This window comes from Rhinolophus sinicus, linkage group LG07 (assembly GCF_036562045.2).
Source record: "Rhinolophus sinicus isolate RSC01 linkage group LG07, ASM3656204v1, whole genome shotgun sequence".
In the NCBI taxonomy this organism is placed as follows: Eukaryota; Metazoa; Chordata; class Mammalia; order Chiroptera; family Rhinolophidae; genus Rhinolophus; species Rhinolophus sinicus.
Window position 1 is genome coordinate 47951747 of NC_133757.1, and position 19740 is coordinate 47971486.

Below are 19740 nucleotides of genomic sequence, written 5' to 3' on the forward strand. Positions count from 1 at the left end.
TGGGTACAGCCATCCAGAGCACAGATGCAACACCTGTCCATTTGAGGAGCCCCACCACTTCCTTGCCCTTCAGGGCTTCCTGCTCCTATTCTAGCCAAGCCCTTGGCCTGGCCCCTCATCCTCAGGGGAGCTGCTCCCCACCACCCTACTGCCAACACCTGTGGCCTAGGGAGTCTTTTCATAGAAAGCCCCACCGTCCTGGAAACAGATTTCCATCTGAAAAACTGGGTATCAGCAGGTGGCAGGAGGGCAGTGGGATTGAAAAGGCCCTTGAAGGGAGAAGAGTGTCCTGTGCCACTGGAATCAATGTGGGCACCTGCTTGGAAATGGGTCTAAAGAGAGTGGGGGAGAAGGTAGAAGGTGATCTTCTTGGAATCAGTCTTTCTTTTTCTTTTCTTTTCTTTTTTTTTTTTTGCTTGAGTTGAGACTTTTATTTGATTACCAGAAATATTCACATGTGTGGGTTTTGAACTCCTGTAGGATTAGGATTCAGAGCAAACCTTGCTGTAGATTTGAAAGGTGGATTTGCAGAATTCAACCTCAGTGCTTTGCGTTTACCCTGCATGCTGCTGACGGCCGGGTGGCCCGGCGCTGGGGACCCTATGGGGTCCAGGGTGCCACTGCCGCCACCCCCAGAGCCGCCACCGCTTGGGCTCGGAGCCGCCATTGTTGGGAGTGAGGAGCCGAGTGGCGCCGCCGGAATCAGGCTTTCTGAGGGGCAGTAAGGGAGGTCAAAAGGAACAGTAGCATGACTGAAGGATTGCCTTCCAAGGGGCTTTAATGCCCTGGCATCCTTCCTGGTCACACGCCCTTCGTGAATGCAGGTGGAATGCGAGGCCTGTGCTGGTCTCTCCAAGAGCTCCTCCTCCTCTCAGCAGAGCCAGAGCTGTGTTCTGAGATGCCTCAGAGAGCTGTAGGTGCCTGTGAGGATTGACATGAAGCCGCAGAGTGACCTGTGGGATTCCTCCCCAGCGGTGGGAAAGCCATCATCCCATTAGAATGGGAAACCCAGTCTCTCTCCTTGGCTGGAAATGCACGCAGGTCTTTGGAATGAGGAGGGCCACTGGCAGGCAGCGCCACCATTTAGAGAAAGCTCAGACTCCACAGGGAAAGGGAAGGGGGTCTCAGACTGGTGGCCATGTGGCCCATGGGAAGCAGACGCGCCCAGCACACTGCTGGCGTTTTCCGCATCTCTCTAGTGGTGGGAGTGGGGTGAGGGAGGAGGGAGTGTCTCCTTGAAGAGGGAGGCCAGGGGATCTGCAGAGAGGCTGAGGTCTGGACCAGGGTAGAGTGCCTTCCTGGGAGCCAGGAGGCATGCCTCCCTCCCCTCAGCCAGCTTCTGGGGAGAACCTCCTTGAAAATGCTTCTTGGTGAGCTCTCCCCAAGGAAGGTGATCCAGAGTTGTTATCAGTGTTTATAAATGACCAGAGGGTTCTAATGGCTGAATCACTCCCACAGCACAACTAGGGCAGCACGGTGAAGGAGGAGAGGCAAGGAGTGCTAAGCAGACAAGCTCCCTAACACCGAGACTCATCGAGGGCTGCAGAGGGACGTAGGGCAGGAGCGAGGAAACCTGGGCTTTTGTGTGGACGCTGCCACGAGCTCCCTGCACATTCTTGGGCCCGTCACTGCACCCATCTATAAAATGGGAGAGGTTTGGACTACAAGAACTTTCTCACTCTGACTATGTACCTTTCCCTCTGGAGAACCCAGGATCAGGAGCTTCTTCCTGAGGAGGGGTTCGGGGCACGCTGAGGAACTGCAGCCCTCTGGCTGGGGCCCTGCACCCTGGGTGGTGATGGTGAGGGCTTCTAGCTCAAGATGGGGTTCAGGCCAATCTCCACGGCATTCTGAAGAACATGTCTTTGGGAAGGTGTTGAAGCCTCTTGAGAAAAGTGGGCAGCTCTCTGGGGCCGTCCAGGGTCCTCTTACAGGTTAGGTGGGACCTTTTGGAAACCACTTCCCGGGCGCCGGACACCAATTCTAAGAGATGTGGACTCTGGTCAAAAGGCCTGGATTTGAATCCCAGTTGCCCCTCTGACTAATGTCTGACTTTGGCCAGGTTCTCCCCGTGCAGCCCTTTGACTTCACAGACAGGAAATGGGTCCAGAGAGGAAAAGGGATTTGTCCAACTCACAGAGCTAGCTAGCATTGTCACGGGGATTAAATAAGTTACTATCTGTAACATGATACTGCGTGGTACCACGAAGCTCTGTGTGTTTGTTAAATAAAAATAATGAAGTATTGGCCTAAAACCCAAGGCAAACTCAGGTTGGCCTTTCAGATTTAGAAAACAAAAACTGACTTGAACCTTAAACCCAGGAGCGGGCGTCTAACTTGCACCAGAACACCCGGAGGGCTTGTTACCACAGTGCTGGGCCCTCGTCCAGTGTCTGATTCTGTGGGTCTGGGGTGGGACTGAGAGTTTGCGAGTCTCTCCAGCTCCATGGTTATGTCAGTGCTGTTGGTCCAGCGACCCGGGTGAGAACCACAGACCATCAGGAATGAATTACTGAGGCTGTCATTTCTAGCATCGGCAAGGGAAAAACTGGGGACACCAGGCCCGTTCCTCCTTTCCCAGGTGTCCGGGTCTCCCCAGGGCTGACATTTGGTGGCCCAGCAGCAACTCAGCTTTAGGGCATGCATCAGTTCCTCTTGGCTGCAGCTGCGCCCACCTGTGACGCATACTGAGTATCAGCCTAGGATAGCTTTCAACAAGAGGGCAGCCCCTCCTCTTTGCAGGTGGGTGGGTTTGACACCCAGTTATGAGAGGTCTGTGCTGTGAGAATCAAACACCAAACAGGCAGGTGAAACCAACGCATTCTTTATTGCCAACTGAAGCTAAGGGCTCACTCGCGTTGTGGGCTCTGATCTGGGGCTTCTCTGCCAGCCCAAGCTTTCCCAGAGAGGCCAGGGCAAACTCTCCAAGCAGAGTAGAAAACAGCTTCCAGAAGCAACCCCCCGAAAGGGCCTCAAGTGAGGACCCGGGGAAGCAGCAGCTTGGCATGTGGAGTTCACCAGGAAGGCAGATCCAGAAGGCCAAGCAAACCCAACCCTCATCTCCTGGTGACTTCCAGTCACTGCCTTCACTGGGATTGTCACGCAGACTCTGAAAAGAACTAAGAGGCCACGGGTCTCGGGGGGCACAGACTCAGCCCTGGTGGTGCTGGGGGAAAGCTGAGGACCTCCACCCTCCACTCAGGATGTCCCCTGGGCCACCCCAGGCCCTTGCTTCTCAAAAGGTAATGTGCTTGTATGAATCACCTGGGGCTCTTCTGGAGAGCAGGTTCTGATTCAGAGGTCTCGGGTGGGGCGTGGGGTCCTGTATTTCTAACAAGCTCCTATGGATGCCAGTGTTGCCGGCCCATGGACCATACTGAGTCGCAAGGCTCTGGCCACAAATGCCTTTGTGTGTATCAGGAAAGTGCACCCCTTCTACAACAAGGAGAAACCCCATTCCAGGACACAGGGTGAACGGGGCCAGGCCAGTTTGGGCTAAACGGCAGCCCCTGCTTGCCCCCAGCCGAACTCAGTAGCCCTAGGGATCTTGTGTGGCCTCCGCACCCTGAAAACACGATTCTCAGAGCTTGACCAACCAGGCCTTGGGAGATGAGCAGAATAAACAAGGCATCTCTTGGGACACCAAGTGCTCAGTGACACATCAATGATCAACCAACCTGCCTGTTTCTTGCCAAGAGACGGGAGGCCTGGGCAGCGGCAGCCCCAGGGCTTGGGAAGGGGAAAGGAAGGAGAGCATGCTCAGAAAGGGTTCTGCTCTGAGCGGTGGTTTGGGCTCTGAACAGCTTAGTTCTAGGAGTGAAGAGTGGCCACTGGTCCATGGATGTCGGATTTGGGTGGCCTGGCTCGTGCCAAGTCCTGGGGCCTCAGGTGTCTCTCCCAGACAAAAGTCTGGACCAGGTGGGCTCTGATCTGCTTGCTCCACAGATAAGAAAGTGGGAGGTAGGTGTCTGAGGGATCAAGCGGTCAGGGGTTCTCCAAACCACAGATGTTGTCAGGAAGAAAAAGCCCTCGGCCCTCTCCTGGTAGAGTGGCCGGTTGTCTCTGTTTGCTGGGTGCTGTGCCCATGTCAGCACTGAAAGTTCCACGTCCAGAGCAAACAGGGATGGCTGGTCACCCTACTGCCTGGCCACACCCTTGACTCTGTGGAGGACCTAGAAATGACTAGGTTCTCAGGGCTTTTGGGGGTAGCCTGGAAGCTGGCCAGCTACAGATCCAATGGCCTGTCACAGTGCTTTCTGTCTGCAGGTGGAACAATGTCAAGGCAGCCAGATTGCTGCCAGCAGAAGACTATGGTGAGGGTGGCACAGGTGCAAATGGCTTTGCTTCTCTCTGGGCCACCTCTTCTGTGGCTCTAGGGGTGAAGCCAGGCACACCTGGTCACTCCTGAGGGAGGGATGGAGTGCTCAGAACTTCTTACCCCAGAGATTTCTTAATTACCAGGGAAGGTAGAGCCACTTTGATTTGCTCCCCAGTTTCCTGGCCTGACAGTCCTTGGGCTCCTATACACACGTTGTCAGCCCTGCTGTAGTGTCAGGCCATACTCTCTGCCGCATTCCCACGATTCCTAGTTCAGGCTCCCACCAATCCAGCAACCCACTGGGCTGAGAATGGGGCATGTGAAAGGCCTCAGTCAGGTCACTTCTTAGGAAGCAATAAATAGATGCAGGTTGTCTTCTATTCCTCTCGGGCGAGTGACTGGCTCTCAGCCCTAGAAACAAGGCCTCAACCCACAGGGGCCAGAAAATGCTCAGCGATCCTCAGGCACGGGCTCAGAAGGTACCCGAGGATCTGAAGGTAACTTGGAGGCATGTGTTTCCTAAAAAGCCTCCAAGGAGCCCAAAGGTGACAAAGGCCCCGCACCACTGCCCCCTCCCCAAATTATAAGACTCAGAGAGGGTGGGGGTCTGCCCAAGTTTGCACAGAAGCTGTGAGAGGCCAGAGTCTGGGCTCCAGCCCCTGCCTTGCCTTCTCCCCCTGGGCATTCCAGGGCCCACTACTGCTCTAAGCTACCGACCCTGGACCTCTGCACCCCTTCCCACCAAATGCTGTTCGGCCCACCCACCCCCAGCCCCCAAGCTTCGCCTCCATGGGCCCATGGGACTCCCTCCCCTCAGGGTGCCAGGCCAGGTGGCCTCTGTCCCTTGCTGGGTGGGCATGAGGAAGGCGGTCTAAGGTGGGGGGGCCCGAGCGCCCTCCGGAGACATGAGCATGTCAAACTTGATGAGCGGCGGGGCGATGACGCGCACCTCGGCGTTCAGCGGGTTGCAGCGGAGGTTGATGCTACGCAAGGCGGGCATGGCGGCCAGCTTCTCCACGGGCACATCTGTCGGGGAGAGACGGCAGGTTAGGGGGCCCGGGGCCAAGCAGGCAGAGAAGAAGGATGATGGAGCAGGAAGATGTCGACGCTCGTCTGCCTGGGAGACCAGAGCACAGGATAGGAGCCGCTCTCCATCCCCCACCACACGTGGGCTCAGCTCCTGGTGCCCAGCCGCCCAGCCCCGGGTGAGGGGCCATCAGGGTCCACCAGGGCACTGCAAACACAGGCAGAAAAGCATCCTAAACATAAAGTTAAACGTAGAATCCCCATGTATCCCAGCAATTCCACTGCTGAGTAGAACTGAAAGAATTGCAAACAGGCCCTCAAATACTTGTGCACAAAGGTTCACAGCAGCACTAATCACAACCGCCAACTGTCCATCAGTGGATGATGGACAGAATGTGGGGGCACACTTTAAAAGCGTGCACATATTCTGCTTCTCCTCTAAGTGTAGTACCCAGCGCCCCTAGAGTTAACATCCACCGATGATTCTTGCCTGATCTGTTCTTTATGGTGGTTATAAAATGACTTTCCAACTCCAGCATCCCTCAGCAGTCCTCTGCGCACCAGCCTTCCCTCCTCGCTCACGTATCTATTTATTATCAATGTTTCTAATGGTTTACAATTCATTATTGTAGTTCATTACCTTGGTGCTCAAATTGTCCCATATTTGATCAGTGGGAGCCCCTTCGATCTGGCTCCAGTTGACTTAACATGCCCCTGGCACTTTTTGGATGCATTTCCTTATTTTCCAGTAAGGCTCATCTCCAGCCTTCACCGCCCCAGCCGTGGAATCAGCCATCAGGAAGTCCTGCTTCCTTTCAGTAGGGAGGGTATCGGTGCCCGGTACTAATGCTGCTAATGACCAAACCCAATGTTACAATCCACCCACAAGGCTCCCTGTATGTCTGATCTGTTTGCTTTTGACTGTTGCCCAGACCCCGATCCTGTGTCCCCACCACATTCTATCTCGCTGCTCTGTCAGTGATGGACACCCGGGTGGCCTCCATCTGTCCTGAGGGCTAGCATGACACTGTCTCTGGATGTACGCCCAGGAGCAGGGCTGACTGCTCTGTCGAAGGCTATACATGGATACTTCATTCATCTGACTGCTGTCTAGAACTCCTGCTGAGTCAACTAGGAGCTCCAGTCATCCTGCTGCCCCAGGGCTTCCCAAAGAGGCTGCCTGGACTTTCCCACCCCCACGTCCAGGCAGATGGACACTGAGCCCCTAACCTTCGGTGAGGGTTGTGCAGTGTCCTTCCCTTCCCGTGCCTTGGAGCTCTGCAGTGAAAGGTAGGCAGTGCCTGGAAGGGGGTGAGGAGCGCCCACACTGGGCTGTTGGAAAGAGCCCCAACTGCATCCCCTGAAGACAGATACACTCCTCCCCTCTGAGTTTGGTAACTGGAATGTGTACCTACCCCCTAGCTCCTCTGGAAGAAGGGATGGAAGGCCACTAGCTCAGGACAGTTCCTCATATGTGCATGTCACTCAAGTTTATAAAGCACTTCCATTATTTGACCCTCCCCATAGCCATGGGGGTAGAGCAGCACAAATGCTCCTCTGCCCACTTTACGGATGAGGAAACTGAGGCTCAGAAAAGACTGACACTCAAGGGCACACAGCTATTAAACGGCAGAGCTGGGGCCCTGCCCAGTTTGCTGCCTGCTGGTTCACAGCGAGCTCCAGTGTCCACAGCCAGCTGGGTCAGGTGGGAATGGGAGGGGAGAAAGCAACCCAAACAAAGGCTTCAACCTGAACTGCCAGGTGACTCAGCACCCAGGGGAGTTCCCAGGGGCCTCTTCTCCTCAAGACTGCAGCCCAAGATGTTCCTAGCAAGGTGGGAGTTTGCAAGGATTTGGGTCTCCGGCATCTCAGTTTTGGATCACATTTTGTTGTGGATAATAGTTTTTTTGTTTAACTAACATGTGTTGAGTGCTTGCTGATTTAAGCTCTTTACATGTAGTTTTTTAATCCTCACAATAGCCATGTAAGTGGAGTACTGTTATCTCCATTTTATGAGGAAAATGAAGATCAGAGAGGTTAAGTAACTTGCCCCAGGTCACACAGGTAGGAAGTGCTGGAGCCAGGATATGAAGCCAGGCCTGCTGGCTCCAGGGTCTGTGCTCTTTATGCCACCTCCCACATGGCTCTCCAGCCTGGCATACACTCCACCAACTGTGAGAACCCTCTAAGGGGTTCCCTTAGTTATGGGAGATTGAAAACAGTCTTTCTGCAGGGCACCCTGGTACCCAGGAGTGTCTGGCTTCCCCTGACTAGGATGCTCACAGCTCTCTGGGCTCCCCACCCAGGAACAGCTCCTTCTCAATGCCCAGGGACTCCACCTCCAACAGAAGCCAGGGGCACAGAATTACAGAATCTCTGAGGTCCCCATGAGAGGTATTTCCTTGCTAATCTGCCCTGAGAGAAAAGGTTTCCTGGAGATGTTATCAGGTTGGTTCTAGAATCTTCCATGCCTCCTGGTTCTGCTCTGGGTCACAGTGCAGAACAGACGTGTCCCTTCTTGTCCACGACAAAACACTTCTGAGACTTGGAGCCCAGTAACCACCACATGCTTCAGGCAAACACTCCTAGACCCTTCACTTCATGTAACATTGGACAGGCAGAGTTGGCTAAGATGCTGAACAAAGCTCTGCAGTCAGATAATCAGAATGGCTTTTCCAGTGTCTCTGTTGCCCTAGGCGGGATCTCTGAACCTCAGCTTTCTGACCTGTACAATGAGGGTCACTCTGCCTACTTTACAGGGAGGCAGTGAGAAATCAGTAAGACAACTGTATGCAGTATGCCAGCTCAGTGCTCTAGCAACACACACTCCACAAGTGCAGGGGCCCCTGCTCCCCGTTGATTGTCTGGTGCCTGCACCGAGCACACTCGCTGAGCACTACCCCAATCCAAGAGGACGTGCCCTAACTTCTGAGCAGGAAGACACAGAGCTTGGCCAACAACGTCTCAGCTGGATTTCACCACGGAGATGCCTGGACGTAAGATCATGTAGAAAGGAAAACGGTATCAAGCCTCAGACGTCTCCTGAAAGTGCTGTTAAGTCCCACGCCCCTCACCACCTCTCACAGGCGGTCAGAAGCCCTGGACGTGGCTTCAGCTGAGAGTACCAACTGGAAGGGCCCTCGAGATACTCATTTTCATGGATTGCTGGCGCGGGGCAGCATAGATCATAGCAGAGAGACCATCAGAGCTGGGAAGAAGTTGAGGAAACTGAGGCAGAAGGGGGAGGAAGCAACTTGGCCCAATCACCCAGCCACTGGGCAGCCAGGCTGATGCTGAGATGGAGGACCCTCGCTTATTAGACCAGAGAGGAGCGATGTGTAGGCTTCCCTGGGCCCCGTGAACAGGCAACCAAACCCCTACTCAGGAGTCTGCCCTCCCTTAGCACCTTGGGGTGACCTGGCTCTGGGCTCCCTGAGGGCCCGGCTCTGTTCGTCAGACCACAGGCCCAGTCCCTTGGCACGTCCTGGGAGCACAGGAAACTCTTAAGCTCCTGAGGGCAGAGTCTTTGACGTTGAGTGCCAAGGGCAGAACACCATACCTGGCACACACCATGGTGGGCACAAAAAGACATTCTGGGCAGCTGGGGAGTTGCTAGGCTGTGAGGTGGCTGGGAGCTGGGTCACAAGCAAGAAGATTGGCTACAGGGTGGCTGTGGGGCTGATCATCATCTGTCCTGCCGGCAGGAACCGACATGACAGATGAGAGGACACGAGGTGGCAATGAAGGACTCAGAGCCCAAGGCAAACGTGGAGGCTCGGGTAGCCAAAAACAACAGCGACAAGTCTGTTTCTAGAATGTGGGGTTAGGAGCAGATATTGCTTCTGGGAGGGGAGGCAAAGCAAAAACAACTGATATCAGTTCCTCCCCCCTCCTTTTGCCTTGTCCTGGGCTCACTGGTCTGCTAATGTCCCATTAGGTAGCTGCCAGCCTCAGCTCTTCCCTGCCCCTTACTGGGCCCGGAGTGGGGGCTGAAGGTAGGGGCTGCCCATGGCAGTTCTTGGCTCTTTCCATGGGAGCTGGGCCCCCACACTCCCTGCTAATAATGGCTGGGAAGACAAGGGCTAAATGGAACCTTCATCTTTGTCACACCAGCAGCAGCTTGCAATGGCCACGGCCAACAGCACAGTCAATGGTAGGGGCAGGAGGGACAGTCATCACCCCCTCTGCCACTAACAGCAGGTATAAGAATACCCCCTGCTTTGGGCTTTTAAGAGGCAAAATCATTTCACGGGCTATTACAACCGCCATGTGACGCAGAAGGAAATCGAGGCCCAGGGAGCTTCTGTACCTTGTCTACATGGGCCAGGCAAAGAAGGCTGCTTCTGGGGATGGATACTTGAGACCCTGCGCTGGATGGTTCCTCACAATGACCCATTTTGCAGATAAGGAAACTGAGCCTCGGATTCTCGGTGCTGACAAAGATTCACTGACTCTACTCTGGCTTCCCTGAATTTTTCAACCAGGCCAGAATTTTGCATTTCCGTGCTCATCTTTCATGGTCCATTTTAGCCAGAAACCTGCTAAGTTGGTTTAGCCTGTTAACAACAGGCCCCAAATGGAGTCGCTTATGCTAAGCCCCACATCACCACACTGAGACTAAACTTACAGTTTCAGCTCTCCCAGAAATGAAATCTTAAACCAGTCAATCAGGAATCACCCAATGGGCACTAGTGAGGTCATCTGCCTGGTGGACCCCTGCCATCCCCTAAAAGAAAGTACCTCCGCGATAACCAACCCACTTTTCTCGCCTGCAATACCTTCCTTGTTCCCACTCCCCTCTGCCTCGGTCTTTCATTCTGTACAGCTCCTTGGAGCTCCTTTCTAGCTGCTATAGTGGATACTGCTCAGTTTGTGAATCGTTGAAGAAAGACAATAGGATCTTTAAAATGTACTCCGTTGAATTGTGTTTGTAATAAGCCAGAATCCTCCGCCCTCAGTATGTGATCACCCTCGTACGTCTAATCAGGTTCCTTATCTGCCACCACCTGCTAGGTGATGTCTGCTCACCCTGGTCTGCCTTCAGCAAGAATCCTGTGAAGTCATTTAGCCAGAATCTCCCCTTACCCATGATGGTTTTCCTCTTAGTAATTTTCTATCCACTGACATCCCCCAACCTCCACTCCTCTATTATAAATTCCCAATTGCCCACACTGTATTTATAATTGAGCCAGGTTCTATTCTGAGGTCTCTTTTCTCTTGCCTCAACAGTCCTGAGTAAAATTTATTTTTCTTGCTTTAAACTATTGTTCAGCTCTGGTTTCTCTTTGACAGTGCCTAAGCGCTGGAGGTCACCAAGCCAGTAAGTGCTGGAGGCAGGACAGTTCTCGATAGTTCCTGAACCCCAAACCCCTCGGTGTTGCTTCATCTCACTATATAAAGGGGCAAGGCCAAGGCCAGATCCGGTCTCTGGCCCCTCAGTTCCCAAAACGTAATCACGACAGGAAGGTTTCAAGGTGCAACTCACTCAGGGCTGGACCCTGGGCTGAGGGTGTCACATCAGCTGTGAATACAGCCTCACTTCAGAGATGGGGGCTGAGGCTCAGAGCTGTGGTCAAACCATCTCCCCACCTGCCACTGGGGATCACTGGTTCTGCCTCAGTTTCTCCAGAGGGTGTTGAACTAGGAGGTGGCTAAGGACTGTTCTCTCTCTGAACTCTGACTCCTCCACCCCTGAGCCAGAGAGGCCAGCAGCCTGCAGAGTGGCCGCTGCTCACGAGTGGGAGGAGTCTCTCTGTGACCCCCCTGCTTGTATGGCATGAAGACCAGCTGCAGCTCAGCCTTGGAGCAAGTCTCTGCGGCTCCAGGCCCAGCGACAGCAGCACTGCTTGAATTCTCAGCCTGGCATTTTCACATCTACCACTGAGCTGGCCTCTCCAGGGTCTGCGTTGTTTTCCACACCACGCTGCTGAAGGACACTGATAGCCTTCACAGGTACAGAGAGGAGACTAAGTGAATCTCTTTCCCTTGATTTCACTGCTAAAGTTGTTTGAGCTGCTTAGAGGCAGGAGCAAGGGAACCACTAGACTGTGTCAAAACTGGCAGAATCAACAACTCGAAACAGCCAAGCCGGCAGATTCTAAGCCCAAGAGGCCAACCCAGCGTTTCCAGCTAAAGCTGAAAGATTGTTCACACTCACAGCATCCTGAGCAGAGGGGGAGATGGCTGTCGAGGGGAGAGGAGGAGGTGCTATGATCTGCACTGTGTGGGTGGGGAAACTGAGGCTTGGCGAGTTTAAATAAGTTTCCCCAAGGCCACATGGCACAGGGGCAGCAGGGTGGGAACAGAAGCCAGGCCTCTGGACTTGGGACCACCTGGATAGGAGACCCAGCCCTCCCCTGTCCCATGGGCCATGCCCTCGTCATCACTCAGCAATGGCCTGCCGATCCTCAAATCCCAGCTCACAAGCAACCTCCTCCGTCACTCCACTCGGTCCCCATCCAAACCCCCACCACACTTTTCACCAGTCTTGTATCAGGCATCGTGCTCTGCAACCTGTGCAAACCTCTGTTTACCCCCATGAGTGCAGTACCTCGCACAGTGGCACATGAATGAATGAATGAAGGAATGAATGTCTTACCTCCTGAAGTAGATTATACGTTCTCTTAGGCTCAGGACCACCCTGAGCTGGGCACACAGTAGACCCACCATCAACACCACTTTATTAAACAACTCTGTGACCCTTCCCCTGGCCCTGCCCCATTCTATGTGTTTGCCAGCAGGGGCCAGGCCTCTGTGGACCAAGGTGATGATAGGACATTGGCCCTTTAGCACTAGAAATCCAATTTAGAAAATGAAAAAATATTGATGAGCAAAAATAAAATAAAATCACCCACGTCCTGCATCTAGAACTAATCACTCTTAATGTGTTGGCCTATGGCCTTTCCAATGATTTCTTTTAATTAATATTTCATATTAAATTTTTAATATGCACGTACATTCACACACACACACACACACACACACACACACACACACAATCTATATTTCAAAAACGGCCTCCTAGATGTCATGCCATAACATCCTTTCCCTGATGACACGTTGTAAACATCTTCAAGGTGACGAGTCAGTGACATTATTATGGCTGCATCTAGTCCACGGCACGGAGGGACACCACTTAGGTTCCCACTTCTGTTGTTGGACATTCGGGTTCATGCCAACTTTCCCCGTTACAGACAATGAGAGGCTTTGAGTTCACAAGGCATTCCAGGGTTACCGCATGCATCACTTTCAGCCTGTGACTGTGGAATATAGCATGCGAGGTTCCAGAATTCCTTTCTGAAGCCAGAATAATATTCTTTTGACTTTCCCGTGGCCCCCAAGTGTCTGTTGGTGGCGATGGACTTACGTTGTGAGGCCTGGTATCCTGGCCCACAGCAGGGATAAAGCCCCCCAATCTGGATTAAACTCCACAAATGCTGGCGCAGGTGGGACACACTCCACTGATGGTTCCTGTCATCTCACCAGGACGCAGCCAATGACCCTCCTCCCACATGGACAGGTGGATCCAGCCCTCCTCTGCCTGCAGAGAGCCATCCCAAACTGCCCCCTACATAGATCTGTGGAAGCGTAAAGTAATCAATAATACCAGAATCAGAGTAGGCAGCACTTAAGAGAAAAGTACTTCCCCAAGGTCACTTGACATCCCTTCACTAATCATTAGCACTACTGACTGGCAAACTTTTGTATGCCAGTGGGGCCAGCTAGAGGCAAGATAAGAAAACACAGTCACTTCACACGTGTGGTGCCCATAGTCTAAAAGGACACTGAGGGGAGGAGGGGTCTGGGCCCAGGGAAGGGGTAAGGGGTACTGAGTGAGCTTCTGAGCACAGAGGTGACCCCATGGGCTGGGCCCATGACACAGAAGGTCCCTTGTGGAATTGGGATTCAAGGTTCCCCAACCTGGTGGCCCCGGGTTCAAGTGCTTTGGCTTCCTTGGCAGCTTGGAAATCAATAGTGGCAGCCCTTACCCTACCCAAGCTGGAGTGCACTGGAGAGGTCACACATGCCTGGCTGACCCACTTCTCACCTGAACTATCTCTTTCTGGCCAGAAATGCCCGATTTCTCAGGACCCTCCAGCTTCTCTGCCTCCATCCCCAAGGGGTTCTAGCCAGGGAGTGTGTGCCTACACCTTCAGAACACCTCCTTATAATGACACCTGGGATACTAGGGAAAGATGCAGAGGCAGTGCCAGCCCTAGTGTGTTAGGCCTGTGGGTGGCACCTAAGGAGCCACCTTCGCCTCCCCTGGGGGGCTGCAGGCACATTCGTGCTTGAGAATCGAGGCCGGCCCCGCAGCCAGAGCTGGCACCCATCCCTCAGCCTTGACGCAGCTCTTGGTGCCTGGAGACCAAAACAACCAACATCCAGGAGACGGTGCTGAGCTGAGCTGAGCTTCGTGCAGCTACTCTAAATGCCACAGGACACAAGCAGGCAAACTATGGTAACCTGGCAGGGTAGGAAATCACGCCTGGAACAAGAAGGCTCCTGGGCCACATGCATATACATGTCCCTCACTCACAGCTCGGTCTGTGCCTTCAGAAGGCTTGGCAGAAGCCAGGTGGGATCAGTGACAGAGCCTCCCCCAACCCCACAGAGTCCTGGACTGAGCATCCTGGTGAGGGTGGCACAGGAAGAAAACAAATAGCTCCTGCCCTCAGGAACACAGAGGACACCACATGACAAGTCTACAAGCTGAGTTCTGCGGCCCTCAGAGCAGGTTGTATGGAACAGGGAGTTCTAAGCCCCCTGCTGAAAGGGGCCAGTTGGGAGAGTGGGCAGGGCCAGAGCCAGGCCCTAAGCTCAGATATGACATTTAACGTCCTGCAACCTCGGGCAGGCCTCTCACGTCTCTGAACCCCAACCTTTCGTCTTTAAAACAGTCCTTCTGCCTCATGGGGCCACATCAGACAGCAGAGGGGAACATAAAGCACTCCCCACGAAGAATGGGGTTACAGAGGTATAAAATCCCTCCTTACCCCAGGCTGGCCAGCAAAGGGGCACCGAGTGGGGTCCCCCACCACAGCCTTACCTCCTGCATACGCCCAGCCTGGATTTGCTATGCAATGAAAGTCGGACCATAATGACTCTCTTTAGGAATAACAGTCTTATTGGCTGCTCTGGAGACAACCAATAAGTAACTAAGTAACTCAGATGACCTGGCCCACGCCTGGCATTTATCTTCCCAGCCAGATTTGTCTTTGCTCCCTATGCCCATCCCTCCTCCTGGCTAAAGTCCCTTGCTCTCCCTCTACCTTCCTCCACCTGCCCCCCTGCACTTGGGTCATTGGAAGGCCCTGTACCTCAGCATCCCTACAGCCCCCCAGCCCCAGGCTGCTCTGGGCTTCTTTCAGGTCCTCCAACCGCTTCCCTTAGATGCTCTGGGAGGGCCTCAGAAAAGAAAGACCACGCTGCTACTGTCTCTCATTAAGTGTCTGTTATTCCCCCGCATGGAGCTGGGGGCGTGCCTGTATCTAACACTTGCCTGGAGGACTAGAACAGCTAGAGCTACGTAATCTGCTGTGTGTGTGTCAAGTGTCTGGAAGTGAGGGGTGACGGGACATACAGATGGAAAAGTAATTGCCTCCCCTAAAGGCTCTTCTTTCTGGGTGCTGGCAGACGTGTGAATGGCTCCTTTGTAAATCCTTCTCTGTGCTTTGAAATTATAGTTGCTGATACCAATTCATCACTCTTTCTGCTCAGGTTTAAGATCAATGTTAGAGCAATAATACCTCCCTTACAATTGGAAAAGAAGAAAAGCTCCTAAGATAACCCCCAGGTGGGAATGAATTAGGTAGACCCAGCCAGGGAAAGTAGCTTCTGGGAAACAAAAGCAGTTGGTGGGGGCAGGGTGGGGTGGTCAGGACACCAGGAGAGAAAAAAGAGTGGGGAGGGTCTGAGCCAGTGGTGTGCTGGCTAATGTTTGACAATCTGCTCCCTACAGGGGAAAATACCCGGATTTGTAGCATTTGTGATTTTTCATGGTGTAAATACTCCCACAATGGCCAATTTCAAGCTACCAAGGTACGCCACTGAACTTGAGGGAGTGCCTCCAGTACCACTGGTGAGCCAAGCTGAGTCGCTAGACGGCAAGCTCCCAAACCAAAGGTGCTGGAACTCAGGCCAACTCCTCATCTCTTACACAAGGAATCTTTGGCATAAACTTGTCCTTTGGGAACTGGCCCACTGTTTTACTATCTATATATTCCCTGTTGCCTTTGGCTATTGATAAAGTTCCTTCTGAAAATGTCAGGTAAGCAGGCTGTGTTACAGGGAAACCAGGAGAGGGGGTTTTGTGGGCACTGGGGCAGCAGAACACCGTGCCCAGGGCCCAGGGGACAGTAGGTCAGTGAAAAAGAGGCCCCCAGAGGGAAGGAGGCAAGGCCAACCCACCTCTGTCAACGGTCAGCTCTCACGGCCAGGCTGTTCTTCTCGTCCTGATGTAGCTACACACACACACACACACACACACACACACACACACACACACACCAGCCAGCCATTGGAAGGAGGAGCAAGAGGGAGGTGTCAGCTTCTTCAGGGATGGAATGTGGTTGTTGACAGAAGGTTCTGGTCTAACTCAGTGGTTCTATCTTACCTGCACATTGAAATTATCTGGGGAGTTTAAAAAAATCATTAAGCCTGAAACCCACCACCAGAGATTCTGATTGAATTGCCATGGAGTGTGGTTCGAAGATGGGGGTTTTAAAATCTCCCTGGATGATCTGAATGTACCTAGTTTGAGCACTGCTGGTCTTCCTGGTGAGACTTAATGAGAGAATCTGGCGAAACTACTATACTTCCATCCTAGGACACTGCCTACCTGCTTCAATGCGTCAGGCGGAGCCGTCAGGAGCGAGGCTGAGTGCCTGCCTGGCCTAGGAAATCCTTCCTCAGTCCCACGCACCATTCTCTTCATCCCACGGACGTTTCCTTTCAACCAAAGCGATGTGCTTCAGCCACAACTTTGCCGTGGCGTTCTAGCTTCCTACAGCTCTGTGCGAAAATCTTCTCTCCTTATGCAAGGCACTGTCTTGCATAGTTGGGGTTCTGGAGAGAGGCTGCCTGGGTTGGAACCCTGGTTCTGCCCAGATGCCATGTCGTTTAACTTCCCTGTGCCTCAGTTTCCTCACCTGGGCGGAATAACAGTACCTGCCTCATAAGTTTGTCACAAGGACCCAACAAGAGCACACTTGAACAATGCTTAGCGAAGATGCAGGCATGACGTAAATGGTCACTGACTCTCCGCGGCTGTAACTGACCACGCCGCAAGCCCCGTGAGGATTTGTCCATCTCTGTCTCTAGCACAGAGCAAGCGACTCAATCAAAAAATGACAACCGGTGAACGAATAAACATTTCCCAACTGCCTAAATCCCTGTTTGTGTCCGTGCCCCTGCAAGTCTCTTATCCGCTGAAACGCCCTTGCAAGGCTGAGCTCCGTGATTCAGAGCTTTGGGACTGCTCTCCAGCACTCTGGACAGAGACACGTCCACCATGTCCCCACGACAGGCAGTACTGGAGACTGGCTGTCTAGCCACGCATGGAAGCATCTTGTTTTATTGGACATAAATGTCAAAGAACTTCTTTTCTTGCTGTTTGTGTGTGTGCTACCCACAGAGTGCCAACAGCATCCTGGATAATTGGAAGTCTGGGTAATCCAGGCCTTACCATGAGGGGGTTGGCACAGGGAATGCCATCTGGGCAGAGACTAAGTGTGTGAAAGGTCATTTGCCCAGAGGTCCAACTTGCTAGTTCCCTACAGGCAGACACACATGGGCAGGGGCTGCAAACAGGAGCTTCCCTTCCCTTCGTGTCTGGGGCCATGTTTAAACTGCAGTAACTGCTGTTGAAACCTGTTTGTTTACTCCCTGGCCTCTTCCCTCAGCGTGGCTCCCTGGCCAGCAAGTTCTCCCTGCACCGTTTGTCTAATGGTCACCTCCCCAAGTTGCTTGTTAGCAGATTGATGCCTGTACCTACTGCTTGCTGCCGTGGGCACAATTCGGCGCTCTGCAGGCACTGGACAAGGGTGTGAGGGCAGAGGGCATGAGTCTGCTGTGGCAAACAGGCAGCTGCCACCCTGGGCACTGTGACACCCAATGCTTGGGGGGAGGGGTGTGAAGGGTAAGGCTCAGACTGTTGCCAGCTGGCTGTGTTCAGAGGGACAACCAAACCAAGGGCAGGAGACAAGTGCCAGGGCTTTGACTACGTCCTCCATGAATGACCTGCCAGCCCAGACAGCCCCTGCCTTGCCAGGCTTAAAAGCTGCCCATTGTGGTCACGCCCCCTTCTCAGCTACTAAGTGCCTGTCTCACGTCCCTTCCTCGCCAGACCCAAGAGTCAGGGAACGGCAGAGAAGCATGCTTCAGGGTGTGTGTATGTGGTGAGGGAAGGAGACGTGGGTTCCAAGCCTCTCAATATGCCACTGTCTGTTCTGCCAGGATGCAGAGCCTTGTGTCCAGAAACACTTGTTTTGGCCATTTGCTATTTCCTCCGTCCCATTTAGGTTTGGTGGGTCGACAGATGGATAGGCTGACCTCTGAAAGCCCTTGAGGTCTTGGCACATCTCCCCTTCATTTAAGATCTTCCTGGAAGCGGGTCCCTCCTATAAGGCCTGGCACCTTCAGCTGACCAGGACCAGGGCTTGGCTAAACCCCAAGTGGTAAGAGGCAGAAAATGGTGGCTCTCGAAAAATGCAAGCAGCCAGATTTTACATGTTACATTTACAGCTCTGGGCAGAGGATACTGACAGAGCAGCTTGTTGGTGCGGGGGACACAGGCGTACCATTTACTAATCCACATCATATTAGGCCAGCCCCCCGCCCCGCCCACACCCCCAACAGAACCTGGCATCCGCATGGGGCAGGGGAAGGAGGGCAAGAGGCCAGCTTCTCTGCTTTGACCTGTCTTCAGGGCTGACTGCCTTCTGTGGCAAGCAGGGAGCTCCCAGAAGAGTGTTTGCTAACCAGCGTCTTGTAAAATGCCCCCTAAGGAGGCCTTGCAGTGTGACCCCTCCCAGGGGGAGCTCCTGCCAGGGCTGAGGGAGGTCAGTGCGGGAAAGCTATTCCCTTGCAACCTGCAAACTTGATTTGGCAAAGAGTTTATGGGTGCCTCCCAGACATGTGGCACCCTGCACCTGCTTCTCCCCGCAGCCTCTGGAACACCAAAGACCTGGGTTCAAATGGTGCCTCCCCCACATCTTTGTACGGCCTCCTTAACCTTCTCAACTGTTAAGTGGAAATAATACCCCCAATCCAGAAAAGAGGCTTGAGCAGATTAGAGGAGATGATTACAGGGCAGCTGTTCGAGGCAGCCACAGCTATTAGGTTATGAGGCATCTGTGTGTGTACTTTTATCTTTTTAGATCAAACAAAGCTTTATTTCCACTTCTGCTCCTCCAGAGCTTCCTCTGTTTAAAAACCCTTCCCTGGGCTCCAGGGGAAGAACTGGTAGTGACACTCTCCTCTTGTCCCACCAGAGGGACAGCGGGGCTGTGCTGTAGAACAACAGGACTGGGTCACGCTCGCTCCCGCTCCTCCGGAAGCCCCCGCACCCTGCACAGCCCCATGTGCCCCACTCTCAGCACTTGGTACTCAGGGACTGTCTCATCCCCGCAACCAGAGGTGACTTCTGAGAGCAGCAAGAGCATGCAGAGCCTCTCCCCCAGGGGCAGCTTGGTAGAGAGCCCTAGGGGGAACTAAAGCCATGTTCCCATTTATTCTGCGAATCAGGCTGAGGTTGGAACGGCGATATGAATGTCGGGGAGAGCAATCCTGAGGTCCTCGTGGGCACTTGTGCCCGGGACTAGGGGGGAGGGCAGAGATGCCACATCCCAAAGGATCTCTTCTCTTGATGGAGACGAGAGTGAAGCTGGGGCCCCCCAGAAGAATGTCCTCCTCCCCTGCCTGTCCAGAAAAGGGAGAGGTGGCTGCGACACAGGGCTGGACCCCCAATGACACACTGCTCCACAGCAGGGGTGCAGGTGCCCCTTTGGGCAGGGTGCGCTCTCTCCAGGTCTTCCTGGCCCCGCACTCCCAGCCTTGTATACTGGGGGACAAGCGTCCTGTACTTGGGGAAACCTCATGGTGGAAGGCTAGCGCCAGGGCCCAGAAAACGATGATGGGGGAGATGTGAAATGTGACAGGAGGAACCAATTGCAACAGATGATTCAGGAGTGGGCAGGACTGGGTGCTGATTGGATGGACGTGGGGAAAGGAGAGGAGGAGACAGATGGAATTCTTAACACATCGCTGGCCCTGCCCGGGGCCTGAGTAAGAAATGCAGGTTCCTGGGCCCCAGCCACAGAAATTCTGATTTGGGAGGTCTGAGAGAGGACCTGGGAGCCTGCATTTAACAGTCACTCCAGGGGGACTCTGGTGCG

The 19740-nt window shown here is 53.6% G+C and overlaps 1 protein-coding gene across 3 annotated transcripts in view; it reads right to left on the reverse strand.

Annotated features, from left to right (window-relative positions):
• Window positions 1–2808: 2808 nt before the first annotated feature.
• LRRC20 (leucine rich repeat containing 20) overlaps window positions 2809–19740 on the reverse strand; it is a 73208-nt gene continuing 56276 nt past the window's right edge. For all 3 annotated transcript variants that reach the window (XM_074339541.1, XM_019712462.2, XM_074339540.1), the window contains one exon: window positions 2809–5344. In XM_074339541.1, coding sequence (XP_074195642.1) covers window positions 5190–5344 — 155 coding nt within the window. In that variant the 3' untranslated portion in view covers window positions 2809–5189. The remainder of the gene's footprint in view (window positions 5345–19740) is intronic.